General features: G+C 56.0%; 2 protein-coding genes across 3 annotated transcripts in view; both read right to left on the bottom strand.

Annotated features, from left to right (window-relative positions):
- UCKL1 (uridine-cytidine kinase 1 like 1) lies at window positions 1-22,211 on the bottom strand. Of its 2 annotated transcripts, none has more exons than XM_027710569.2 (15): window positions 18,262-22,100; window positions 14,442-14,635; window positions 13,799-13,905; window positions 13,425-13,595; window positions 13,105-13,176; window positions 11,407-11,596; window positions 10,607-10,668; window positions 9,281-9,297; window positions 2,940-3,038; window positions 2,510-2,603; window positions 2,149-2,211; window positions 1,669-1,791; window positions 1,252-1,359; window positions 931-1,087; window positions 1-371 (listed from the first exon to the last, which is right to left on the bottom strand). In XM_027710569.2, the coding sequence occupies exons 1-15, from the start codon at window positions 18,327-18,329 to the stop codon at window positions 295-297; spliced, it is 1,602 nt and encodes a 533-aa protein (XP_027566370.1). In that variant the 5' UTR covers window positions 18,330-22,100; the 3' UTR covers window positions 1-294. The 2 variants fall into 2 exon arrangements, with proteins under 2 accessions (XP_027566370.1, XP_039238885.1); XM_039382951.1 differs by lacking the exon at window positions 18,262-22,100 and adding an exon at window positions 22,140-22,211 and having other exon boundaries at window positions 4-371.
- Window positions 22,212-23,854: 1,643 nt separating this feature from the next.
- Window positions 23,855-27,777, bottom strand: part of ZNF512B (zinc finger protein 512B) — a 29,822-nt gene continuing 25,899 nt past the window's right edge. The window contains exon 17 of the mRNA XM_027710605.2: window positions 23,855-27,678. Within this exon, the coding sequence (XP_027566406.1) occupies window positions 27,385-27,678 (294 nt within the window). The 3' untranslated portion in view covers window positions 23,855-27,384. The remainder of the gene's footprint in view (window positions 27,679-27,777) is intronic.

The following is a 27,777-nucleotide window of genomic DNA, read 5'->3' on the forward strand; positions in this document are numbered from 1 at the left end:
TTCAGAAAACCAGAGAAAAAATTTATTATTGTCCTTTATAAAATATCTCCAATAAGTTATATAGGCAAATATTTAAATTAAAATAAATTAACTCTGCTCTATGCTGGGACACACGACTGTCCATAAAGTCAAACTAGGATTTATGTTTCTTTGAAAAAATATGCCCTAGATCTCCGATGTAAGATTTGAAAAAAATATCTATGCCTGGTGAGAGGAAGGAGAATTCTGCACTGGACAGAGGGGTTAAGGTGCGGTGCTGAAGCTGCCTGGTGCCAGTGGCACCTCCACATCCAGCTAAGTGCTAAGAGCATCCTCATCGTCGCTCCAGTCGGGAGGAGCGTCTGTCCCGAAGTACCGATCACCAAAATTCCCTGTGGGGAGAGAGAGAGTCAGAGGGCAGCACTGCAGGAGCCCTGGGACCCATCCTCCTGCCTGTCCTCATCCCAGCAGGCAAGGGGACAGAAGCAGGTTTATCTGACAGCTTGAACAGCATGGAAACTTGAGTGGCAGCAAAACTGGAGCAGCCTGGAGGCTGGTTTAGCAGCCGGTGGAAGGGTGTTTCCTGGCACAGCAGAGGTGAGGACAGAAGAACACGCTGAGCTTGTTTTGGGTGAACTTGTAGAAGGTGGCAACTTAGGGAAGGAGGTGGGCACAGGGCTGCTCTAGCTGTCCCAGCCAGACTTCTCCATCTGGGGCTGGAGGAGGCTCATGCTATGTGGTATGGCACCCGATGCTTAAAAGGGAGTAGCTGCTTGGCAGCTCTCAGAGCCAGCATGTCAATCCCACCTATGTGGCAACAGGGCCCAGGAGGGGCAGTGGGTCCCCAGGTAAAATAAGGGCAGACCTAAACTGACAACCAGGGCTTCACCTCTCCCCACCAGAAGCACCAAAAATCCCCCCGCCACAGGTTATTCCTACTCAGATACTCACCAATGCCAGGGATTATCCGGAAAAGGTCATTCACCTTCTTGTCCACAGCTGTGGTGATGATCTTCACCCGGGGGAACGCATAGGCAACCGAGTGGACACCCATCTCTGCCATAAGCAGGGAGAGGAGGAAGATCTTGTCCTCTGGGACATCATGATCCTACAGCAAATGCACAGGGACAGCTCAGGGTCAGAGTCACCCCAGCCTGTACCGTGTGCCCTGACACCATCCTTCCCATGGAGGAGCCAGTTCCAGACACAGCACCTCAGTTGGTGCTTTGCAGGTTGTTCTGGAGCCAGCCACCCACCCACACCCCTGCATACCAGCAGCACCCGCACTGCCATCATGGCTGCGGCGCCCGTGGAGACCGTGCAGTCCATCAGGATGACGTGGTCTTCGCTGATATCCTTCGGCAGACGCAGGTAGTGGAGCTGGGCAGAGGATGAGAGAGCAGCTTAGAGGCTGCAGGTTAATGGAGCAACCCGAGCACTTCTCTCGCTCCCTCATTCATCTCTATCCCTGGGACCCAGGCTGTCAGCTCGGAGCCAGCGCAAACACTCGGGCAGCAAAGCAGCCCCTGTGTGCACAAGCCCGCTGGCAAAGCCCACCTGAGCAGCTTTCAAAGCACTCAACCCCTGCCAAGATGGACTCCAGGATCACTGAAGAGCTCTCAGAAAACACCTGAGTCACCCAGCACGTGCAGGTTAACACCAGATGTCCTGGGCAGCCCCAGGCTCTACCTCTGGCTCGCCCGTGTTGCAGTTGGTCTGGATGAGGATGGTGCCGATGCGGACGTCCTTGCACACCGCGCGCAGCGCCGGCTCCATGGTCTCTCCCGCGCGCAGGATGGACACCCCGGTGATCTGCAGCACACAGCCAGGGTGGTCACACGGTGTAGGAGCTGCCACCACCCCCACCCCACATGGCACTGGGTCTTGGCAGCAAGGGACTCTGATGGGTAACCCCAAAGCACATCCCTTCCAAGAGGGTGTGCTGCTCCCAGCCCAGGCTGCCTCCCATTTGGAGGGCATGAATGGCACAGTGCTGATGGCACTCTTGGTCACTGACATGCCTGACCCAATGGTCCAGGGTGTCACACTCAGGACAGCAGGCACCAAACCCAGCCTGATGGCAGCCAGGGGGGGTCCTTCCCTGTACCCACAGGGCTTCCAGTGAACCGCCATAGGGCAGGTCTCAATAGTGCTTTGGCTTCCACTTACCTGCTTCCCGCTGTACGTCCTCCCTTCATAGTCGTGTCCTTGAGGGGTCTGGACTGTGCAACTCTACAAAAACCACGTGAGAAGTGTTACCAGCAGCTCTGACACAGCTCTCAGAGGAGCCCTGAAGTCACCCAGCCATGGGCTGGGCTGGACCCTTGGACACCAAGGCAGGACAAAGAGCTGTCACCCATGGCCACACCATCGCTGCACAGCCTCAGGGAGCCCCGGTGCTTTTTAATCTGGGGGAAAGGGCTGATCTATGGGGAAGGTTGGAGGAGCACTACCAGGACTGTCCTGGCTCCCCAGCAGTTTTGGGTTAGAAACTAGAGAGGAAACCCAGCATCTATAGCCCTGAACCCACCTGGAATGGGAGCAGGGAGAGCGCGTGCTCAATCAGCAACCGCATCAGCCTCTTGGAGTAGAAAATGAACTCGTCTCTGCTGGTCTCTTTGTTTCTAGAGGGAAGGGAAAGGTAACATCAGCTGTGGACCAAAGTGTGCCCCAGGAGATGCTGGCAGAGTTCAGAGGCAGCCCCTGCTCCTCTCTGGCTCATTTGCACCATCAGAGCCTGGAACCGTGGTGTCGGTTTTAAGGTTAAAAGCATAAAATTGTTGGCAAGACCACTGAGCACTAACTGCACAGCTCCTCGATGCAGGGGCCACCACCCCTGCCTTGTGTCTCCAGGCTGTGAGGACAGGCAGAAGTAGGACTGGGGAGCCCAAAGACAACCGAGCCCACCCCACTGGCAGCTGAGCCCCATCCCACCCTGGGAGCCGTGGCAGGGGCTTTACCTGATGATGGTGTGCATGCCCCTCACCTGAGGGGTGCTCTTCAGCACACTGAGGGTCTGAGGAAGGGGGTGGCACTGGTGGGCAGAGGCCAGGGCGGCCCTGAAAACCAAACACAAGGTCAGAAGGTCTGGGGAAGGCTGCCCGAAGGCTGGAGCACAGCACACGGCTGGAGCACAGCACACGGCCAGAGCCATCCTCCCAGATGTCATCTCACACTGCAAACGCACACCAAGCCCATCCAGCTGAGCCGAGCAAGCAGCCAGCCCTGCCTGGTCCCCTGCCATGGCAAAGGGACCTGCTCCCATGAATGGGGAGCACTGGAGTTAGTGGGACCTCGCAGCCCAAGGACCTGCTGGGCAGCTGACCCGTGGTTGATAGAATGGTTTGAGTTGGAAGGGACTTTAAAGATCATCTCGTTCCAGCCCCCTGCCATGGGCAGGAACACTTTCCACTAGAACAGGTTTCTCCAAGCCCTGTCCAACCTGGTCTTGAACACTTCCAGGTATGGGGCAGCCACAGCTTCTCTGAAGGTGGTTGGCCCATCTCGATTTTCACTGGTTAGGAAGAAAGTGGAAAATAACCTCAAAACCTTTTCCTGTTCTGGAGTCTTATTTGGTGATGGATCCTGGACTCATAGGGTGAGGAGGGGCTCTTGTGGTTGTCTCTGTCCTACAAGGGCCAGGTGTTGCACTGGCACACGGTTGGAACGTGACCATTTTAGAGAGTACCTTGCCCATTCCAAATTGGGAACAGCTTCAAGACTTTATGGCTGGACAGGAATGGTTCTGTGTGACTCATTCCACATAACAAACAGGGCTGAGAGCTATTCTTGGATCAAGGGAACACCATTCCTGGGGAAGCGCACAATGGAGCCCCATTAGTCACCTCTCCCTGTGAGAGCAGCAGTAATGAGAGGAAGGACACATTTGGCTTCCACAAGGCTGGGCAGGATGGACAAGTAACTTTGTCTGGGAGGAGGGCTGGGGTCCGAAAGCCACACGTCAGATCACACACGTGCCAGCAGCTGCATCCCAGTCAGAGAGATGTTGGGGAGGTGGAGAAGAGAGCAAACGAAAGCACCGCATGATTAAGATTTGAAATCAAGCAGAAACCTGGATTAATGGCACACAGAGGCACGCAAGCAGAGAGGAGGACAGAGAAGATGGGTAGGCATGGAGGAGGGCAGAGCTAGGCAACTTGAGGCCTCCATCCACAAAGCCATCTCTTGGTCTTGGCCAACCAACACCAAATGAGACATTCCCGAGGCCTGTGGGTACTTAAGGGCTCCTTCTTGCTTTTGCCAGCTCCAGTCCTGTGTAGCAGCCAGGAGCCCCCATGCAGGGAATGCTCCAGAGAGCCAGGACAGCTGGCAGCCATGTGGGGAGCATGGATGGGTTGCGATCCCATCGTGGGCTCACCTGCTGCCTGCAGAGGCCATCACTGGTTTGGGACAAGCAGCCCTCAAGGCCCCGGGCCTGCTGCCAGTGAAGCGAGCTCACCCCATTAGTCGCTGCCCCGCGGATTTGCTGCTGTCAGAGCCACTCTCACGCCAGGGCTGTGCTGCCAGCAGCACCCACAGCTCTGCCCCCACAGTCCTCCCTTCCCTCCTCCTGCCAGACCTGGTCTGGGAACAGATCCTGGGGGAAAAGCCCTGCCTAAACCCCTCCTGCCCCCCAGGGTGCCCACACGGTGGGTGAGGGCATGAGCCCTGCTTTGGGCAGATGGTGCCTGCACAGGGGCTGCCTGTTTGCCTGCTTTAGGGGGGCAGAGATGGGACCCCCAACACAGAGCCACATACATGTTCATGGCCCCCGCTGGGTTTGCCCAGGTGACAAACTGCTGCTGCCTAAACCAGAGGAGCTGTTGGGGTCATCTTCCATCTACCAGAGCCCACCCAGGGGCACAGGAATGAGCTTGCCACTGGCACCTCTCCCCTCCATCACTGCCAGGTCTATGTACCAGCATTCTGCCATGCCAGTGGGATGGGCAGCCCCTTTCCTGCCCTGGTGTGAGCCCGGCTCCTGCTCCCTGCTGCAGATACCAGTGAGTGCTCCAAGCTCCGTGAGCGGTGGGAACAACGCCCCTGAACTCTGAGCTGTCAACAGGCCCCCAGGAAATGCTGTCAGCATTCTGTCACCAAGTTTTCTGCACCTTCCTGTGACACCCACACAGTGCAGGGACAGGGAGGTCTGGATGCCATCCTGCTTGAAAGCCAGTCAGTGCTGTGGGAGTCCCTATAGTACTTTCTGGGGGAACAGGTCCCATTTTTGGGATAAAGCTGCTCTCTCAAGTGCCTCCACCCCTGTTTGGTCCACACAGCCCCAGCAAAGCAGGACCCTATGAGCTGCCTGCCCCAAGACCCCCAGCCCGGGTTAGTGAGGCGGCTCACCCTGCACAGCCCTTGCCCACTCCCCGCCATTAGTGTCACAACCAAAACACTGCCATAAGCGTTTGTCTCCTCACATATCCCAGCGCAGCTTCCTCTGGTCACCCGGTGGGAGGGATGTTCAGGGGAGACAAGACAGGAGACACGAGAGTTTAAGGGGAGAGGGACAAACAGGACATGAAACAGAGGAGAAAGCACTCTCATTAGTCAAAGGGGGAAAAATCCCCTAATTGATCAACGACTCTTGGACCTGCCTGGTGCCCAGGCCATCACCATGCAGAAACAGTGCTCCTCCCTTCGTGACTAAGTCATGTCACTGCTGCTCTCCACAGCACCGGCTCCACTGCTCCAGAGACATGGTAGGACACTGTCCCACTTCTGTCCTGGGTAATACCACACTCCAACAGAGGCCCGTGGAGCCTGGAGGGGCATAGAACCATAGAATCCTAGAATGGTTTGGGTGGGAAGGGACCTTAAAGATAATCTTGTTCCACCCTCCCTGCCATAAGCAGGTCCACTAGACCAGGCTGCTCCAAGCCCCATCCAGCCTGGCCTTGAACATTTCCAGGGCTCATGCCCAGCCCTCACTCAGGGCTCTGCTGCAATCCCAGAGCAAGTGCAGGCACCCAAAACCAAAAACCTCTGTCCAACCTGCAAAACCTTCATCCAACCTGCCCTGCTCCCAGGCAAACTGCTTGTGGGCTCACAGGGGTGTCCCCCTCCTGCATGCTGAAGAGATTATCTGCTCAAGCCTTGGAGAGCCTGGAAAGCCAAGAGCACCGGGAACATGGGGAGAAACCCATCTCTGAACTGAACATCACTGCCCACTGGGAAGATCTTCCTTCCCCCGGGCTCACCTGGACCTGCCCTGGGCTCACCATGCCTGGAGAAGGGCTGCAGGCTGAGGGGAGAGCTCAGCCCCTCTGGCAGCCACCCCACCACTGCCATCCCACCCCCTGCTCATCCCAGGAGGGAAGAGGGAACATTGATGCCTCCCGTCCCTTCCTGCCAGGCAGGACTGTGACGGAACATCCAGACGAGCAGCCATGAGCACGTCAAGAAAATGTCTTATTTTGGAAACAATTTTTCCCCCTCAGAACAAAAGCTTTAAAGGGAAAAAAAAAAAATGGAAAGAAAAAGAAAGAAAGAGAGAGAGAGAAAGGGGTGACCATCTCCCAGGAAGGCTTCAGGGAACATCCTCAGCTCTTTGTGGAACATGCTATCGAGCAGGAAGCAGACAAGAAACATCCAGCTACAAAGGAGCTGATGCAGTCAAGGCATTTCAAACACGTACACGGCTGCCTTTCAGGGCTGACATTTCAAACAAGGGCTATTAAACTGCGCCACGGGTTGATATTTAAAGACACAATTGGCAAAGGGCACGCCAAGCTGATCGGGACCTTGGGGGTGGGGAATATTGATTGGCGAGGGGAATCGGCTGGAAAGAGCGCTGGATCTGGGAACAGGGCTGGATGCTGAGAGTGTGGCAGGAGGGATGGAGAATAGGCTGGTCTGGGAGCACTGTGCCTTGGAGGGCATGGGCTGGCTGCTCCAAATCCTGCTACCAGGCTGCAGGAGAAACACCCACCTGGGCATGGATAGAATGGGAGTGCTGGTATGGAATTACCTCTCCAGCACATGCACAGTTCCACAGGGGAAGCTGGACAAGAAATACCCCAGCAGCAAGGATGCTAAGGTCTGACCTGTATTCTGAGGGAATAACTGGGAAGGCAATGAAGCTCCTCAGCAGCCAGCGGTTATAGGATGAAAACAAGCCTTGTAGGTCCAAGGAAGCCACCACTTCCTTTAAACTCCCTAGAATTCACTCATCTGATGGGGGAAAGGCACTCCCTGCCTGTCCCAGCCAGCCCCTCAGTCAGAAAAGGCATCCCTGGAGCACAGCCTCCAGAAGCACCTCGGACTGGGGCCAGATCTGAGCATCCAGGTTTTATCCTCCCAGCACAAAGCCCTCCCTGCGTCCCCACCGCCAGCAAACAGTGGTGACATCAGAACAACAACGGTGACATTTAGAAGAAGCCATTCCAGACAAGAGGATGGGGAATTGTTTGTGATGAAAAGCCCATATTCGCCAGGCACATCTCGCTCGTTGTGTCTCTCCATCCACCTGGTTCCTCTTGCAGAGCCACAGAGGGGCTGGGGGAAACAGCAGTGGCAGTAAAGCACTGAGGCTCCAGCAGTGGAACATATTTGGGCTTTTGCAGGAAATTTTTTCCAGATTTTACGTCAAAGGCATAAATGGAAACCACGAGCCTCAAACGGAACATAAAACTGGCTGTGGCTGTCATGATCACAGAGGTGTTTCTGGAGGTCAGGGTTACCTTTCCAAACTTGCTATCATAAAACTATTAATACTTTATGGATATATTAAATACCTGATTTTTAAGGTGCAGAAAAAGATCACCTGTACTGAGTGCCCCTTTCCCTGGAGAGAAAGGAAATTTTATTTGTGCATATGTGTGTGTGTATATATATATATATATAAAATTTTATTTGTGTATATACATATAATTTTATATGTATATATACACACACACATATACCCCCCGACACACACAAATTAGTGCCTTTGTTAATGTTATTCCTGCCATATTTTAAAGTAACAGATTTCTCTCCATATTAAACAGCATCTTCCCACCTGGACCTCCAGACACAGAGGGAAGCTTAGGTGTCTGTATGGAAATGTCAGGCCCCTGGGTGTTACACAAGCAAAGAGAAATAAAATAAAACATCCACTTGCCCTAGTCCAGAAATGATTGGCTGAAGCAGAAATAAGTAAGGCAGGGCCTCTTCCCTGTTCATCTCAGGTATTTTAAAAGCGCATTGTATGCCAAAGGTAAATTTTAGGGCTCCTTGAGTTATGCATCTCCATACAATGATGGAGATCTAAATGGAAACCCATTTGCAGTAATGCATTCCCTCTGCTTCCTACAAAACTACCTGAAAGCCTTAATGGAAGGAAGAGAGCCAAAGTCCCATCTGGAGGCACATGCTGAAGAGGTTAAGTAAATCAACATATATGTTATAACGTCTACCTGCAGACACCTAGAAATCAGAAATCCTGCTGGAGTTGGGCAGCAGGATTTTCTCAGTCCTCCAGCAGTGGCTGTACAGCCTCTGGATGCAGTGGGAAAGGGGGTACCTCTGGTGATGTGAAGCTGCTACGCTCCTTTGGGTGCCATCAGGCACAGCACTTGTGTGTGGTGAGGGGTCCAGGGCTCCCACCACCCTCAAGATCACAGAATCGTTTGGGTTGGAAGGAAACTTAAAGCTCATCTCATTCCAACCCTCAGACCTTCCACTGGTCCAGGTTGCTCCAAGCCCTGTCCAACCTGGCCTTGGACACTTCCAGGGATGGGGCATCCACAGCTTCTCTGGGCAACCTGTGCCAGGGCCTCACTACCCTCACAGGGAAGAATTTCTTCCTAATATCCAATGTAAGTCTCTCTTCCTTTAGCTTACAATGGTTCCCCCTTATCCTATCACTATCTGCCCAAGTAAAATGTCACTCTCCATCATTTTTTTAATTTATTTTTAAGATGCTTTGGCTAATCTAATAATTTATGTATAATGATGTTTAATCATCAGAGATGGAGAGTTGCTCTGAAAATCGTTCATCTTAGAGGATGAAGAGAAATAAAAGAGCATCTCAGGGTGCAAAGCCTCCCCTCTCACAGAGACTGGGGGTCCCCAGCTACAAACCTGGCCCTGCCCCAGCTTCAGGGATCTGTGCTCCAGCTGGTAGTACATCCCTGGGGAGCAGCCCTTCCCTGCCATCCCAAAGCCAAGGACAAGGTGGCCTTTTGTCACCTTTGAGCGTGACAAGGCCGTGTGCTACACGAGCTGTCAGTCCCGCTGCAGGTCAGGGTGAGGCCAAGCAGTGCCTGGCATTGGAAATGCCTCGGCTGCACAGACAGGACAGAGTGAGGGCTCTTACCTGACACTGAGTTCACGCTGCGGCAGCAACACAAAGACACAATGCAACCGGTATTAAGCATTGTCAACACCAGGGTCGTTTCAAGACAAAAAAAAAGGAAAAATAGGAATATTTTCCTGCATTCACATGTAGCCTTTTACCCTTCTTCCCCTCCCCAAGTCTGCGAAAGCCTCCCCCAAGCCAACCCTTTGCCTAGTTCGCAGTGGAACCCACGGGAGCTGCTGGGTTTGCCACGATACTCCTCGGCTGGATCTCAGAGGCTGGGGGAAAACAGACATTCCCCTCCCCTGGACTGTGCCCCATGGCTGGGTGCGCTCCTCAGCCCGGTGCTAGCACCAGTGCCAGGGCTCTGATCCTTCCTCCTGTGACCAAGGGTTTAGAAACCACATTCCCAGCCTCCTAGAGCTTAATGCTGTGAATCCAGGCAGTCAGGTGCTCCGGGAGGGGGAATTTGCCAAGACACCTTTGCTCAAGAGTGGTCCCTCCTGAGCAGGCATGGGAAGCAGGATGCTGTGGTGTGCCAGCTCCCATCCCAAGGCCAAGCAGCTCCTGCCACCTGAGACCTCCAAAAGACTTGAAGGAATCAAGCCCTTTACTTCGAGGTGCATCCATCTCCAGGTCATGCTTCTTCCACCTCCCAGGAGATCGCTCTGAGCATCTCCATGACTGAAATATCACTAAAGCTACAGCTGTGGGGTGGGAGGAGGCTGTGCTGCTCGGTGACAGCAACACACAACGGCATCAGCTGCACAGGGTCACAAATCACCAGTCAGGACTGGCCCGGGACAAGGGAGAAGACTTGTTAAAGCCAGTGGTGGGGAAGTGATGGAGCATGTGTCTGGATCAAGGCTCAAACACTGATAAGACTTTGGGTTTTGAAATCCAGGGCCACAGAAGTGGAAAAGTGGACTCCTGACTGGAAAGACTTGTGCAGCAGCATCTGCACAGGGGGGAAGAGGAGAAGCCCAAGAGCTGAAGGAGTGGAGGGTTTGGGGTGATGCTGCCCCAGGAGGGCTGCAGGCAAGGGGGCACATCTCTTGGATGACAGAAGGATGGTTGATTTGTCCCCTGATGATGTGCTCTCCCAGGCAGGGAAGGAATTTGCTGCTGGACGCAGCTGGCAGAGGAGCCATGACTAATCAGAACACAGGGACAAGGCAGTTTCCTTCACTGGAGTGAGGGAGAGGGCTGGGAGGAGCTCACAGGGACTCCCACACCTGGAGCACAAAGGAAGCCAGGCCATTGGGCACCCAGAGCATGGCTCCCAGCAACACCACCGCTGCCAGGCAAGGCTGTGAACCTTCCTCACCACCCAGCATCTCTTACCTCTTCCAGCTGGCTGTGGACATGCTGAACAATCAGGTCGATGGCCACGGTGTTTCCACTCCCTGGAGTGAACCAAAAGCAAAAGAATTATAGAATCACAGAATTGTGAAGGTTGGAAAAGCTCCCTAAAATCATCGAGTCCAACCGCTCCCTCAGCACTGCCAAGCCCACCATTAAATTATGTCCCCAAGTGCCAAAAATACACATCTTTTAAATCCCTCCAGGGATAGTGACTCCACCACTGCCCTGGGAAGCCTGTGCCAGGGCTTAACAGCACTTTTGGTGAAGAAATTCTCCCCGATACCCAATCTGAAACTCCTCTGGTTCAACTTGAGGCCCTTTCCTTTTGTCAATTAATACCAGAAAAAGGAGTCACCTTGGTCAGGACCAATTTTCTTCCACGTTTCTTCCTCAAATTCCCCACTGTGCTCAAAACCACACTGTACCCCTGCTTCCCCAAAGAGCCCTTTCCTAGCAAAGCAGGAGACATTCCTGCTTTTATTAAACCCTTATTCAATAATCTGTTACTGGATATCTACAAGGCACCTCCAGATCTTCAATCGCTGTGCTGCCAGGACGTGGCAGGGCAGGAGGCTGGCTGAGGGAAAAGCCCAGACTTTCCCCATGGAACCTGCATCTGGCCAGAGTTTGGAGACACTTGGTTGGAGGGACCTTTGCTTTGGCATGGGACAGCCACTCTGTCCTCGCCAGCTGGAGGGGGGTGGACTGGCCAGCAGAGCTGAGGGCAGAGGGACAGGGTCTCTGAGGGACTGCCCGTCAGGCCAGCCCTGGGCAGGTACCTCGGGGGACGACGATGTCTGCGAGGCGCATGGTGGGCTGGATGTACTGGTCGAAGGCGGGCTTGACAAACTTGTTGTACTGTTTGATGACACCCTCGATGTCCCGGCCGCGCTCGCTGATGTCCCTGCGCAGGCGGCGCACCAGGCGGATGTCCGAGTCTGTGTCCACGAAGATCTTCAGATCCAGCAGCTGAAGTGGGAGGGGAGGGAACAAACCCCACCGAGTCAGGTGTGTGACTCAACCCACCTTCCCCCCGTGCTCAGCACAGCTCATGTTTAACAGTGCCCGGCTCTGCTCCAGCTTTGGAGGAGCTTTTCCTTGGAAGCTGGCTGGTGCTCCAGTGAGTCCCTTGCTGCCACCTGCCCGTTACTCTTGTGCCCTCTGAGACCTGTCCTGCTCCAAACCCCGTCCCCGCTACTGACCAGCTCCAACACACTGGTTGGATCTTATTGAGGAGCAAGGAGACAAAAGGAGTTACTGCCCACAACACTGACCAACAGGGTCCACCCAGGAGCACTGGCTTCTTAATCATAGAATCCTGGGATGGTTTAGGTTGGAAGGAACTTTAAAGATCATATTCCAAGTCCCTTCTATAGGCAGGGAATTAACACTGGAAAGGAGCCCAGCACAGTAGGGCAGCGCATGACTCTGCCCTTACTTGCAAGAGGCAGGAGCAGGGATGCTGAGGAAAGTTTCCTGGGGGATTCACTCAGCTGTCCACTGGAGGTCATCCTTGCTCCAGAAAAGTGCAACCCAAGTGCTTGTTTGGCAGGGGAGAGAACTTTTTAGACAGAGCTTGGCTAAGTCTGTGCATGGCTCACTGTCTGATGGAGCATTTGTCAGGGCTGTGAAGAAGCTCTGAGGGCTGGAGCACCTCTGCTATGGAGACAGGCTGAGAGCTGGGGCTGTTCAGTCTGGAGAAGAGAAGGCTCTGAGGAGACCTTAGAGCTCTTTTCAGTGCCTAAAGAGGGTCCAAGAGAGCTGAAGAGGGACTTTGGACAAGGGCCTGGAGTGACAGGACAAGGGGGAATGGCTTCAAACTGACAGAAGGCAGGGTTACATTAGAGATTAGGAGGAAATTCTTCTCTGTGAGGGTGGTGAGGTGCTGACACAGGTTGCCCAGAGAAGCTGTGACTGCCTCATGCTCGGAAGTGTTCAAGGCCAGGTTGGATGGGGCTTGGATCAACTTGGTCTAGTGAAAGGTGTCCCTGTCTATGGCAGGGGGGTGGAATTGTATGTTCTTTTAACATTCCTTCCAACCTAAACCATTCTGTGATGTGTCCAAATAATTCCCAAGAAAGCCTGAACCGCTGGATGAGTCCGTGCTAGGAACACCAGGTTTGTGCACTAGAAGTTCAGCAGACTTTGCCTCTGGCTACGCAAGCTGCAGCAGTGTGGAGGTGAGCTATTTCTAGTTGTATTTATGCATCAGCACTGCCAGGAACCAGGTCACCACTCAGCACAGCTCCTGGTTCCTGGGCACAAATGGCTGAGATCGAGGTATTTACTGAAACATTTGACCTCTGCCAGGGCTCTTCCCCTGCTGCTGCAGAGTCAAAGCCTATTTCTCCTGCACAGGGAAGTTCTACAGTAGCTGGTATAACCTGGAAGGGAAGGTCACCTCCCTCCTGCTGGACCTCAGGAGAAAGCATCTTCCCACCATCTCCTGCCAGAACTGCTTAGAAACCCTTCCTCACCTTCAGGAGCTCCTTGTCTGCGAATGCCATGATGCCTTCAAAGATAATCACATTGGCGCCATACAGGGTTTTCTGTGGAGTCAAAATGGATGTGGTTAAGCACAGAACATCTGTTCAGAGATGCCTCGTCCCAGGGAACCTCTCTGGGTTGTGAGTGACTGCGACAGCTCACCCAAAAACGCTCCCTGAGCCAGGCACAGGGCAGAGGGCAACAGCACAGATCTGACTGCAAAGGGCAGGGGCTGGAGGGGTCCAGTTGGCTCCCTCTCCCCTGCCTTGGCCGTCCCCCACCTTGTCCCACCCCCCTCGGTGTCCCATACCCATTCCTTCTTGCGGCTGTGGGTGGTAAAGTCATAGATGGGGATCTTGACACTCTTGCCTTGCTTCAGCTTCTTGAGGGTGGCGATGATGAGGTCAAAGTCAAAGGCGTCGGGGTGGTCAAAGTTGAAGTCATTGCTGGCTGCCTGCTCCTGCTGCTGCTTGGTCAGCACCTGCCACAGAGCAGAGCTTAGGGCATGTGGTCGTGCACTTCCCTCCCCAGTGCCGTGCCCAGTCACCTCTTCCCTTGAACGCTTCCAGGGATGGGGCAGCTACAGTTTCTCTGGGCAACCTGTGTCAGGGCCCCACTACCCAAGGGTTATGCCAAGGGCCATGGTAGCCTGAGGAGCCTGGCCAGGGCCACGTGCAGCCTCACCTTGTAGAAGGAGTCCATGGACAGCAGAACCACCCATGGGACATCAAGAGCCTCAATGATCATGGTGGCCACTGTGGTCTTCCCAGAGGCGCTGCCTCCTCCCAGGCCTGCCAGGGAAAAGGGAATGGAGTCATCAACCCCGGGCACAGCCTTTCCCACCACAGGCTGGAGCCCAGGTCCCGCACTGTTGCACTAAGCTGGAGGAACCTTCAAAGAGGGAAATCATAGGCACTCCAAGAGATTATCCTTGAAAAAGTCAAGTGGCGTGTACTGGAACTGCCAGCAACATGCCCAGCAAAAGCTGGGAAACCCTTCACTAGATGGTTGTGTAACACGGTGAGAGCTGGCATGGGAACCAGCCCAGACTAAATCCCTGGGAACTCGTGACAGCCCAGGCAACAGGAGTTGAGGGAACAACAAAGACTCCGGTCTGCTACAATCCACCAGCCCCTCTGCACACTCTTGGTTTCAGCCCACCCAGCCAATGCTGGGCTAACCAAGGGGACTCTCCCTGCTCCTGTTTGGGCTGGAGCCAACCCCAAAATTCCAAGGAGGTGATGTGGTAGAAATCCCCCCACGATCTCCTGGAGACCCACAGGGCAGGTGGCAGCGATGCTGCCTGGGCGGTGTAGAGGTGTCCTACCTATGACGAAGGCCTCCTTGGACTGTGTCCCGTGCTCGTTGTACCACGGCGGCCGGCCCGCTGTGTAGATGGTCCTCTTGCTGGTCCGCAGCAGTGGGGGCTCAGACTTGCACTGGCTGGTGGTCCGCTTCCGGGGGGGCTTGGTGGAGCCCACCGTGGGATACAGCCGGTCCAGGGATTCAGCACTGCTGTTACTGGGGACGGCGAGAGGAAGGAGCGCAGTTACTGGGAGCAGGGAAGGACACGCGTTCCCGGTGTGCGGGAGCAGGGTCCTGAGGGGATCCCACACCACATGGATGAGGAATGCAACGGAAGAGGGGGAGGGGCAGCCACAGCCCTGCTGCAGCACTACCAGCACCCACACCTCCGTGACCCCGGGCCACGGCCAACCCTGAGGAACTCTTACACAGGAGCAGTTTTAACCTGGAACAGGCGCAATGCAAACCTCCCTCCCTAAAGTCCTGCTGCCTGGGGAAGGTCTGTGTGAAATAAACCACCCACTGAGCTCTTGAAACACAGAGGGGTGTGTTACAGGGGACAACAACCCATTCTGATGTGCCAAGGGACCTTTCTTGGGGATAGAAGTCAAACACACGGGCTACAGCTAAACTGCCCTCATCCCCTCCACCCCCAGTTCCATTCCTCTCCCCACTCTGAGCACTGCACTCCAACTCAAGCTCTAGTTCTCCCACTCCTTTGTCCTGAAGCCCCTGGGGACAAGCCTGTGAGCTGGGCAGAGCCAGGCAGTGTGACTGCCAAGATGTTGGCATCAGCTTTGCCTTGGGAGCTGGGTGAGCTCTGAGCTCACCTGGAGCCCTGGAGCAGGCTCCTCTCCCTTATCTACCCTCCCACCGCAGCCCCGGGGAGGGAGAGGAACAACACACCCTCCTGAGCCCTTTCCAGCTTGGCAGCAGGAGAGCAGTGGCTGGGAAATGATAAGTGGCCTCTGGCCAGGAGATAAGCTACAGCCACTGCCCAGCCAGCGCGGGCACGGGGAGGATTATTTATACCAGTGCCCTCTCCTCCTTGCTTGTGCTCCACCACCTCAGAGGGATGTCTGTTCCCTGGGAGAAGGTGCAAAGGGCTCCTCCCTGCTCAGGTTGCTCTTCTCCTTAGCCATGACTGGGCTGGAAGGGAAACCAAGAGATCTGGGCACCAATGGCTCCAAACCAGGGCTATTTGGTACAGCCCAGCCAAGTCAGGGGGGCTTTGCTGCTGCTCTATTATGGTTTGCTTTTGAAAGGGCTTAAACTGCAGGGCTTTACAGATTTTGGGTTGATTTTAAGCTGTTTTGGTATGAAGGTTAATTCCCTTCCCTCCCTGAGCCCCTTTTAGAACAATTTTAGATAAAGATCAAAATTTCAGACTGGCCATCTGTGCGTGAAGTGACACAGTAAACCTGCTGGGCACAGTGGGGATCGCCCTGGCAAACCCCCTGGGCATGGCAGAACCCCCCCAGGAAACCATCCCTACCTCCTGCACCGGCACATCCCTGCGGAGTAGGCAAGGAGACAGGGATTTGCCTGACTTTGCTGAACTCCTGCTAACAAAAGGCAGGCTGCAGCTCCTGCCCCTGCACCAAGACCTCTCCCACCGATGCCCACCTGAAGGTGTGCACCCACAGAGTGTCCCACAAGAGCCTCAAGCCATCAATACCCCATCCCCTGCCAGAGGCCATCAGCACACACAGCCAGCTCCAAGTGGGTTCTAGCTCAACCAGGAGCCAGGAACACCCCAACTATCACTTTTAAAAAGCGATCTCAGGAAGTGAGACCCATCAGGAAACCTTCTGGGGTGTCTACCAAAATGGTTCTGTCCACCAGGAGCAGCAAACCCAGATGGGTTATATGGGTCTCCTTTCCCAATGGTGCTATTCCCAGAGTGGAGCTGACAAGCAGCCGGCGGTGCTGGTGCATGAACAAAGTCACTTTGGCTTGATAAAAGCAGAGATGACAAACCCACAGTTGTTTACCAGAAAAATAAAGCGGTTCCTTTCATCCACATCCCGGTCCCTCTCCTGGGACCTGTGGTTACTCCAGAGCTCTGCCACTGGCGCTGCGCCGTGGGCTGCTCGGCTGGTTTTCCTCTGGGAATGCACGTCGGTCTCCATGCGACAGGCGAGCCTGTCGGGATGCTCTGCTCCTTGGGGTCACACAGCGACAAGTTCTGCTGTGCCAGCTCGCAGATCCTGACCTAGGCCATCATTCCCAAAGTGACTCCGAGTCAGGGAAAGCTCTGTTTTTCAGAGCAAGGCTCACCTCTGCTACCGGTGCCTCTGACCAGCATCGACATCATCCAGCTCCTGGCAGGGACAGGGAGGTTTGGACCCTGATGGCTCTGGCAGTGCCCAGAATTACAAGCAATGGCCACAGCTCCATCCTGTTTTCCCAAGTGTCATCCCTCCCCTCTGCTCTCCTGGGTGCCCACAGCACACCCAGGGTGTTGGCATAGAGGGGACATTCCTGTGGGATGCAGGGACATGCACCCCTGGGAGAGGAACAGAGCCCCTCACACACACCTGGGGCTGCTCTGGGATGCAGCACTTTAATCCTGTTCCAAGAGTTGGTGCTTTGCCTCATCTCATCCAAATATATCTGGGCTTTCACCAAAATTCTACACATTTCTATCGATATCATCTACACTGTTGGTGCCTGTACAGGAGGCAGATATTCTACACCTCTCAAATCCACATTTCCCAGATTTATGTGGGAGGAGGGCTGTGGGGCGGTCTGCGGGGCTGTCTCAGAGCTCTCCAAAGGTCATGCCTTTTCTCCTAATGTTACACTTCAAGATTTGTAGATGTTTTCCACTTCTGCCTTTGCCAGAAAGGGGCTCTTCCCAGCTCCAAAGGGATGGCTGATCCAAGCCATCTCCGCTGGCCGTTCTTCCCTATCCCCTTTTAAAATTTCCTGTAGCAGTGATGAAGCCCCCACAATGTCCCGACCTGCAGAGCCCTGAGAGAATGGGATCCTGTTTAGAGCTGGAGTCCATGCCATTCCTTGTTCCACATGGACCCTCTTCAGTGCTGTGGATTGCTGGGGTTCAGCAGCTCAGTACCACAGCCAGGCAAATAGGAAAGGAAACATTACCCTGGCTTGGTAACCCCTCTCCTGTCAAACCTACCTGGAAGGCCTCTCCACAGGCTGTCCCCAGCTTTTGGGGATGCTCTGCCTTCCCTGCAGCTGGTGCATCCTCGTTGGAGCCTCCTCGAGGAAGCCTGGTGGAGGGGGTCTGCTCCCCACAAGGGCTCTCCAGTCCTGCTGCCATACCAGCACTAATGCAGGAAGCATTTTGCTCCTGCTTAGTCCAAGCATGGGTTTACTGAGGTGTGAGAGGCACCTCTCTCCTTCCCCACTGTGCTCCCATCCCCAGCCCTGTGCCCTGTGCTCAGCTCTCTGCATTCCGCTGCCTTCAGAGAGCCCTGACCACCCTGGATCCCTGCTGGGCCGGGATGAGAAAGGCAGCAGGTCCCAGCAGCGCCTACAGCAGCAAGGAAAGATGGCACAGCCCCAAACCTGAACTTGGCAGTGGACAGGAGAGCATGTCCTGGGCTCTGCACCCCGTAAACAACCCACCGACTGAGCTCCCAGCCCTCAGGACCCCCCAGCAGCCCCCCAAGCCTGCCAAGGCGCCCGGCTGGCCACAGCCATGTCCCACGGGAAACTGATCTTTTCCAGGCTGCTGCCTGCGCTCTCATAGCCCTCAGCCTTCAGACGGGAACTGGAGCTGGGAGACTGGGACTGCGGCCACCGAAGGTTCGCTCCAGCAAGCAAACAGGTGAAAACCAGTAAAATGCACTCAAAAATGAGGCAAAACTCACCCGCCATCCGGTCCGAGGGCCCAGCAGCCTGAGATGCGGACGCTGGAGAAGGCTGGGGGGCTGCTCATCTCCCCCCACTGCCGAGCTGGGGGTGGTCCTGGACAGAGGGTGTCACTCCCCGTCCCTGCCCGCACCTCGGCGCCTGTCCCCAATCTCTGGCACTACCAGGGTGGGAAGGCAGCCGGGCAAGCCTTGGGGTTCGGAGCCATGCACGGAGCGACCCCCCCAGCACTGGGACTGCGGGGTCCCGAGAGGCCGGGCTGACACAGACCCCCGGCAGATCCAGGGGGCTGGAAGATGGAGGCAGGAGAAGCGAGCAGAGCCGGGGGAGTGTCTGCGTCTGGGAGCTGCGCAGCGGTCAGCAGCATAAGAGGATAGCTTAACCTCCAGATTACGTTCATTACCTGATATTAATAGCACTGGCTTGATTAAAAAAAAAGCGGGGGGGTCGGGGATGAAGTGACACCTCCCCTCACCGCCCCCAGCACACGCAATAAACACCAGCCCCCGGCGCCTCTGCTCCCCAGGACCGGGGGTGTCTGACCGCCCTGGACGAGGGGGCTCAGCAGGGAGGGCACCTGGTGAGTGACATCCACATCCACGGGCACTGGTGAGTCCCCAGTGGGCTCCTAACACTGGCGGGGAGGGGTCTGCAGGGGGGCAGGAGGGGATGGTCCCAGGGCAGGGATGGAGGGGGTACCCAGACAGCACCCCACGTGCAGCTGGTGGAGCAGCTGGGGCTCAGGGCCAGGGGGCTGCTGGCTGTGCTCGGCTTTTTGGGGCAGGACTCATCCCCCTCCCTGAGCTCCCATCGGTGGGGGTCCAGCTGTGAGTTCCCCACCCTTGGTCACTCAGCTCCCCGAGAGCTGCCCCTCACTGTCCCCTCAGCCCTGAAGTAAACAAGTGGGTGAAACTCAACACCCTGGAGCTGCGGGCGGCTAAGAATAACGTCCTGCTGGCTGCTGTGCCCGGCCATCCGCTCCCTCAGCACCCCCTGCCAGCTGCCCCTTGCCCCCCCTGGGCCGACTGGCTGGCCAGGCACCCTCTGACAGGCAGGACATATGCCAAGAGTGGGAGATGTTGGGCACCACAGGAGGGGGATCCCAGCCAGCCCTGGTGTGCAGGGGCTGGGGCAGAGCAGCCCCCACCCCACAACCCCTGGCTGCTGAGGAAGGAAGAAGGTGGCAGAGGACACCTTGAGGGCAGCCAGGCTCTGCCAGGGACATGGAGCATCCCAATGATGTTCCATGGTCACCAAGTGAGACTCCAGCCTCCCGAGATGGGACCTCGGCCTCTAAGCTGAGGGGGTCTGGGGTGGGTGCTCCCTCTTGCTTAGCACCAACACCTGGAGGTGGGGCCAGAATTGGAAAAAGACTCTTTCCCCCTCCTCCATCTTCTGGAGCCACCAGGGCTATGCCAGAAGCAGGGGTCACACACCGCATTCCGGTGTCCTCAGCAAACACCTCCGGAACAAGGGGGGCATCAGCCCCCTCCTGCTCCTGCTCACCAACAGGACCTGCAGAGGAGATCATTGCCCCAAAAGATGGAGACCTGATGGGAACCAGGGATGAGGGGCTGGTCCTGAAGCAGGGGACAGGGACAGGAGGGTTTTGGGGTAACCTGTCCCCAGTGTGAGCTGCAGCTGCTGCCCCGACATCAGGGAAGTGAGCGATGATCAAAGGAACTTTTCCACCTCTGATCTCTGCCCAGACTCTCCTCTTGCTGTAAAAGCTCTCTCAGAAGTTTAAAAATAAAATTCTCTTCCGGAGCCATTTCTGTTCCTTCTCATTAAAGAAGCAAAAAAGCAAAGGGACGGGGGACGCGGCGCGAGGAGCCCTCGCCCAGGGATATTGTTCCTTATCGCACGCTCCTGCTGCCACTTTTCCTGCCTTTGTTAAAATGTCCCAGTGACAGGAGCAACTCTCCCAGCATCCCACTCAACATCCCAGATTCCCAGGTGGGACAGGAATCGCCTGCACTGCCTCCAAACCTTGGCAGCGACAGAGCCTTCCTCCTGGCACACGCTCCTCTGCAGATCTCCTCTGCTTCCCAAGTCCCTTCATGGTTGCTGAGCTCTCACACAGGCCAAAAGTCCCTGGTTTTGGCCTTTTTTCCTTCTAGATGATTTTTAAGCGCAAATCCCTCCTCTAATCAGCCTCCAAGAGCTGGACTTAAAATTGTGAGGAAGAGGAAACCAGACACAAAGGCCAGGATCCCCTTTCCCTCCCAGCGATGGGTTTCCCATAGGATTTAAAGATGGAAGCTGGACTGCATGTGGCTTTTCCTGGTTTGGTCATGCATATTGTCACTGGATAGGTGCAAGAGATGTGGACACACCAAGCCCAAAACAGAGGGATGCCTGTTCCTGGGAGAGGGTCCTGCTCCCAGATCCCACCCTGCAAGCAGCACCTGCAGGAGCGTGGAGGCCAAACCTGCTTCCTCCATCACTGAGCTGGGCTTTGTTGGGCTGGATCTATGTGTGTCAGCCCTTGGATGGGCCTCGCCTGTCTGGGGAACCATCCCAGGGGATGGAGGAACCCACCCATGTGATGGAGAAACCCACCCAAGGGATGGAATAACAAGTCCAGGGGATGGAGAAACCTGCCCGAGGGATGGAGGACCTCAGCCGTGGGATGGAGGAGCCTGCCCAGAGGATGGAGGGACTTGCACACAAGATGGAGGAACCCGGTCATGGGATGGAGGAACCTGCCTGCCACCCCACTGCCAGTGGGGATCCAGGGGCACCAAGACACTGCCTGGTGGTCACGCCGTGCCGTGCCCATGCCGTGCCATATCCATGCACATCCTGTAAACCCATCACGTTTACCCAGCCTCGTACCAACCTCTGCCCTGGCCAGAGCCACCCAGAGCCAGATGGTTCATCCCAGCAATTCCACACACACACATGCTTCCTTCCAGCTCCATTACAGTCTCTGCTCCCTCACCACAAAAGGACAAACATTTCCCTCTTCAAACTCAATTATCCGCTGCTATTTATACCGAGCGGGAGCCGCGGTGGAAGGGGCTCTGTTACACAACCCAGTTACTCATCCCTCGCTTGGTTGGCACGACTCGGGGAGGCTCCTTCCTCCCATCCTCATCCTCATCCTCCCTGCTACCCACCACTGACTCACAGGAAAGGCACAGGCAGCTGCCAGCAGTGGATTTAGCTCCTGGAACACGCAGGATGGTTTGGCACTCACTCTGGGGTGTCGGTCGGTGTGGTGGGGTGTTGGTACCCTACAACTAGGGATGCAGGGATGTTCCATCCCTATAAGCTTTGCCACATCATTTGCCACACATCATTTGATGCTCCAAATCCAATTCCCAGACATTTGATGTTTGGGAGCAGTCAGTCTCCTCAATCCCTGAGGATTGAGCTGGAAAAGGGGGTGGAAAATGGAGGGAAAACATGAGAGAGAGTGTGTGTGTTGTCAGAATTGCCTTGGATGGGGTTTTTGGGTGTAAAAGTTTAGGTTGTCCCACTCCTCGTGCTTGATGGAGGGGATGCATGTACCAGCAAGCTTGGAAAATGGGAGCTGTGGTTTATCTGCTGGGAAATTAAGGGCAAAACCCATAAAATAAGGGAAATAAGGAGAAAGGTGACCACGCGAAGGAAAAAAAAAGGGGGGGGGGGGCGAAAATAAAGAAGGGATAAGGTGGGGGTGGGAAAAAATAGTGGTTGGTGGGAAAGCCGAAGGGTTTTAATGGTGCGATGGGCTCGGGGAGGCCCCACTCGCGGAAGTGGCATCGTGGGGGACGGGACCGGCACCGCAACGCCCCGGACGCGGCGGGAACGGGGAACCGGCGGCTCCGGGCACTGCGGTGCCGGTCCGTCCCGGAGGGATTATCCCGGGGAAAAGAATGCGGGATCTTACCTGTCGTGCGGTTCCACCGGAGCCCCCTCGGGCACCGGGGCCGCGGCCATGGTGCTGCGGGGAGAGGCGGGAGCGGGCGGGGAGCGGCGGGGGCGGTGCTGGCGCGGGGATGCCCGGGAATTGTAGTGCGGGACCGGGAGGGAGCGGGAAGGGGGGAGTGGGGAGTGATTTGGGGTGATGTGCGATGGTGGGAGCACGGGTGGGTGCTGTGGGGGGTAGGTGGGTAGCGTGGGGTAGAGGTGGGTGATGCGGGGTGTGGGTGGGTGCTCTGGGCATGAGTGGGTGCTGGGGGGGGTAGGTGGGCACTGTGGGATGCAGGTGGGTGTTGCAGCACAGGTGGGTGCTGTGGTCATGGGTGGGAGCTGTGGGGTGCAGGTGAGCACTGCAGGGTGATCTCAGCGTGGCTGGGCGCTGTAGGGCACAAAGGGGGGGGTTGTGGGGTGCAGGTGGGTGCTTTGGGGACGAGTGGGTGCCGTGGAGTGAGGAGGGTGGGTGCTTTGGGTACGAATGGCTGCTGTGGGCACGAGTGGGTGCAGGTGGGTGTTTTGGGCATGGGTGGGTGCTGTGGGATGCAATAAGTGCTGTTATCATGGGTGAGTGCTGTGGGGCAGCTCTGCACCCCATGCCCAAGCAAACCCTCCTCCCCTTTCCCCCCACCCCTTATTGCTGCCAGCAGAACTGGGGGCAGCAGGATTTGGGTGCTCCCAGGCCCTGACCTGGTCACAGGACAGTGGAGAAGCTGGGGGGACCCCAGCCCTGTGGGGTCCCAGGTTTTCCTTGGCATTGTGCTTCCATCTTGTGTCTGGGGTCCCCCAGAGCAGAGGTTTGTGTTACCACATGTTTGGGGCATGGCAAGTGCTGCTTCTGGGGTCCCCATCCTGCCTTTGGGGAGCCGAGAGCATCCGTGAGGAAAGGTTGGATTCTCAGCCAGCAGGGAGATCAGTCTAAATCTGTCCCTGACTTGGGTTCGGTGCCAATAAAACCATTAGGGAGCAGAAGAGGATTTATTCCCACGCTGGGAAGACCGGGAGGTGGGGCCCGGGTCCTGCAGAGCTCCCTAGGAAGGAGAGGTCCTGGGCTGGATGCGGCCCCTGGGGCTGGGAGACACTGGACGCTGCTGATGGCATGGGTGGATTGGGAGCAGCTTTAGGGGGATTTCTACTCCTAAAATAGGGGAGTCGTGGGCAGTTGGGCACTGGGCTGTGGGCACCGGGGATCCTCTGGCTCTGGAGATCCTCCTGTCACCAGGATTGCCAGCTGTGCCAAGTGCTGGTGCAGGAAGCATCCCTAGTCCTCACTCTCCCCAGCCTTCCCATTCCGGTTTTGGACGCACCCCTGGGCCAGGGACCGTGCGCTCAAACTCCAGTGGACGGGGAGGTCCCCTCAGGAAGGACAAATCCAAACCCATCGGATCCCATGTCCAACCCTCCCTCCGAACTGCCAAATAACGATGACAGCAGTGCTAATAAAAAATCAATAACCATTTATTCGATACAGCTGTTTCATACATACAGTACAGGGAGCGCCTCCGCAGGGGCTCAGCTGCTCGGAGCTGCTCGGACAGTACTCTCCAACTGAGGATTTGTCAATGATTAACAAAAGAACAGATCGTCACAAATCGGGAGTTTATTATAAGATAGTTTACCGTTAAAACAATTTTATTTTTTGCAAATAAACACTTTTTAATATATATATTTATATATTTATATATATGGTTACAAGTGATAAATTGAAAATTCTTTTTTTTTCCTATTTTTTTTTAATGTTTTCATTTTTTCCCCAAAATACACTTATGCACTAATAACTGGCATCGACGAGAAACATTCGGATATGCCATGGGATGGGTGTCACGAGGAGAGAAAGAAAAGAACAAAACGCTCCCAAGGCTCCTGGGTGTGAGAGATGCTCCAGGCCCAGGCAGCTCCATCCACGGTGGCTGGATTTGGCCCTCGCTTCCCGCCTGGAGCCAGCACAGCACACCCACCCTCACCGGGGTGTGGTGTCAGTGCCAGGGGTTCCTCAGCCACAGCAGCCCCCCGTGACTGTAGCTTTCCATGAGGTCTTCCCATGGGGTTGCAGTCCATCCCTGCTCCCACAGAGGTTTAGCCCTTTCCTTGGGGACAAGGGTGACGGGATGGTGGGTTTCCACAACAGCAGAGGTGTGGGACCACAGTGTCACTGTCCCCAGGGTGACAAAACTCCCAAACCCTGCAGATGAGGGGATAGAAAGGGACAGGACATCTTGTCCCCACATCTGGTCCTGCAGCCTCTGCCCATCCCTCTGGATCAAGGTGGTTTCCCAGCTGGCGCTGCCTCACTGGGAGCACCTGAAGGGGCACAACCTGCTGGCCCCAGCAATGCCACTGTGGTGTCACTCAGCCCTGCCCACTCGCTGGCAGCTGCTGGGGTCCCAGCATCGCTCTGGAACCTTCCCTGGACAAGCAGGAGAGTTAAGGATGTCTCATGGAGAAAGTGGGGGAACATGTTCCTCTCTGAGTGATGACTAGTGGGGAAAACACCTTTTCAGGGGAAAAAAACCCCTTGAAGATTTCATTTTCTCATGGAAATTCCCAACTGACCACAGTGCTGCCCTCACCAGGGCTGTGTGTGTTTCCCAGGTCTGAGGGTGACAGGGACAGCACCAGGACTGCCGCTCCTACTGCTGACCCTAAGATCCCAGATGGTCCCTGGGGTCCCCTCCAGGCTGGTGTCACTCTGTGAGGTCACCACAGCTGTCCCTGCTCCTCTCAGGATGCTCCTTTGCAGACACTCTCGTTAAGGAAGCAGATGTTGGGTTTTGATGTGGACTCCCTGACAACTCCCCAAGCCGGCCCTTTCCTGGGTCTCCCTCGCCCTGAGCAGCTCCCAGGGCTCCCCCCACATGCAGCACAGTGCTGCCTCTTAATTTAATCGACGAGAAGCCAATTAATTGCACATTAATGAGAATGGAGCCCTGGGCTCTGCCCGGGGGGAGGCGGTGGGGATTGTGTGGTGACCATCCGAGCCAGCAGTCCGGGCCACCTGGGTCACCCCTCCCTGGGTCAGGATATGAAGCTTTCCCGAGGGCTTTCTTCAGTGGTGGGACATGATTTTGGGATGCAGCGGCTCCCTCTGCCCCTTTGCAGAGATTTCTGTGCCAGGTCTCCATCTCTGCCCACTGTCCCCTTCCTGCTGCTGCTGGCCTCCCCAGTAGCCCCAGTGTGCCCCCCAAACGCCCTCTTGGCATGGGGGGGGTCACTGCCCTCCCAGCCATTGTGGCTTTGACAAGGGCACACGGGCTCAGCACCAGAGAACACCACTGCCAGGACAGCGCCCCAACGTCCCTGTCGTGACAAAGAGCGAGCAGCTCCACGCACGCACATCCTACACCTCCTGGAGCTCTCCCCCTTCCCCGGGGAGGCAGGATCTGCCCCGGTGACAGCATCCAAATACAGATCCAATGAAGAGCAAGCAGCGACCAGGCTGTGCCGCAGTGACTAATTAAGCTTTCTCACTAATTGCCTCGAGGCCCGGCACAGCCAGCAGTGCTCCAGCACGTTCCCTCATCCGCAGGCACGTGCCCAGCTCGCCGGGCAATGTAGAGCGTGGATCCAGGGGCCGGAGCCATGGACAGAGCAGGAGACCGGGCTCCCCGAGAAGCCCTGGCTTCAGCCACCACCGTCCCCCCTCCCTGCCCGGCTGGAATAACCTGCCAGTGGAGGATGTTAATTATGACTGAGCCGCTGCTCGAAGCCAGGGAATGATACCAAGCCTCTAGCGGGCAGCAAGGAGCAGCGACTCCTGGGAAAGAGAGGATTGAGGTTTGAACTGATTAAAGCAAAAGCAGAAGCTCCGATGCCACTTTCCTGGCTCTGCATAGGGAAAAAAATCGAATTAAGGTTTTCTGTTCTGTTACCGAGAGGAAACGTGCCTGTTTCCCAAGGACCGAGGTAGCCTGGTTTTGTCTGGAGACGGATACGTCCTGGTCCAGGGAGGGTTCCCTCTGGGCTGGAGCGAGGTGTGATGACCGTGTCAGCACAGGTGCAAAGAGCCCGGGGGAAGAGCACAAGCAGGGACGGCACCACAGGGACCTCCCATCCCGAGGGGGATGATCGGGGGCTCAGATGCATCTTTGGGAGCAGGAACTCCCCCTACAGCGGGTCCCGGCCCCGAGGGACGAGGGGAGCGGGAGGTGCCTGGGCAGCAGCTGGGCTCGCCCCAAAGCAGGACCCGTGATTGTCACTTGATGCTGCCCCTGTTCCCATCACACACCTCCCACGGCTGCAACTGGGGAACCGAGACCCCATTCCTCCCTTTAGTGTGATTGGATAGAGCCAATGGGACTCTCAACCACCCTTGGATGCCCCCCCAGGCTGGGGGGGCAGGTTGATGGCTGCCATCTCCCCCTGACCCCGGCACTGCCAGCTGCGTTTGCAAATACAATCCGAGCACAGCTCCCTCATTGCGCCCCCTCCTTGGTCGCACTGCCCCGCTCCACGGTGCCCACAACACTCCCCCAACCTTCCGTTAAACTCTCCAACCCGACCAGTTCCACCTCCCGCTCTCGCCCCCCGCACCCTCAGCCCTGGTCACACTCCGTGCCCACGTTCCCTGTTCCCTCCTCTGCCTGCGCCGCTGAGACAAACCCTGCAAAGCCGACACCCCACGGAGCCGATCCCTGCCAAACGCATTCACCCTCGACCTGAGGCAGCGGGGAAAGTGCTGCCGACCCCCCCGGCATCCGCTGCTGGACCCTATGCCCGACCAGGTCAAACATCTTTGGAAACATTGCCCTGGAGCTGGAAGGCTGGGGCCCGCTGGAGGCTGCCAGGCAGGCAGGCAGCTCCCTGCCCCGGCACGCAGCTGCTGGCGGAGGGTCCCCATCCACGGGACCCGCTGCTATTGCACTTCTCTTTCACTCAAGCGTCACCAGTTTGGCGCAGGGGAGGGGAATCACGGGCTGGGGGAGGCAGCGGGGTCCCACCGAGGGGTATGTACAGAGGCAGGGGGTGGAGAACGGTCCAGCTTCCTTGATCCTGTTTGTTTTCCAGTGTGAAACAAGGTCCGTGACTTGTTTAAAGTGGTTAATTGGTATTTTCTGTCTTTTTTTTTTCTTTTTTTTTCCTTTCTTTTTGTAAAAAGAGGGTGAGAGGAGGGTGGGGGGAAGGGAGGTGGAATGGGAAGGAGAGGACATAAAACCGGGAGAGACCCCCACCCTGTTACCCTGGGCTGTAAACGAATCCTTGGACGTGAGTCTCTGAGCTGCTCATTTCTCAGGCATCTTGCTGGCTCCTCCCTTCCGCTGGCCTGGGGGCTTGGGGACATGCTCGTCCCCCTCGGGGCTGCCCCGGGAGCCTTCCCAGTGCTCGAGGGTTTTCTTGTGATTAGTCTTTGCTGCCACGCTTTCTTTGCCCTTTGGAGACATTTCTGGAGGCCTCTCCTTGGGTTTCCTCCCTCTTTTCTTCCCGTTTGTGCTTTTCTTTTTCTCCTCTTTGCTGGAAGAAAGCTGTTCCCTGTTTTTCTTTTTCCGGCTGGCCTCTGAGGAGGTTCGGAACCAGTTCTGTGTCCGTGGGGTGACACGGGAGTTAGTGACTGTCCAGGGGCCAGGCACTGGCACCAGCACACACAACCTGAGCTGGGGCCGCCCCACACCCCGCTG

Source organism: Pipra filicauda, unplaced genomic scaffold (genome assembly GCF_003945595.2).
Source record: "Pipra filicauda isolate LSUMZ 115617 unplaced genomic scaffold, ASM394559v2 scaffold291_size933811_pilon, whole genome shotgun sequence".
Classification (NCBI taxonomy): Eukaryota; Metazoa; Chordata; class Aves; order Passeriformes; family Pipridae; genus Pipra; species Pipra filicauda.

What these genes read in the sequence shown, in the direction of transcription:
- UCKL1 (XM_027710569.2), bottom strand. Translation starts at nt 18,329, where the DNA reads ATGAGCAGCCCCCCAGCCTTCTCCAGCGTCCGCATCTCAGGCTGCTGG. An exon ending in CAAGGAGGCCTTCGTCATAG is followed by an intron (nt 13,906 to 14,441) that starts GTAGGACACCTC and finishes TTTCCCTGGCAG; the next exon opens with GCCTGGGAGGAGGCAGCGCC. An exon ending in AGACATCGTCGTCCCCCGAG is followed by an intron (nt 10,669 to 11,406) that starts GTACCTGCCCAG and finishes GGTTCACTCCAG; the next exon opens with GGAGTGGAAACACCGTGGCC.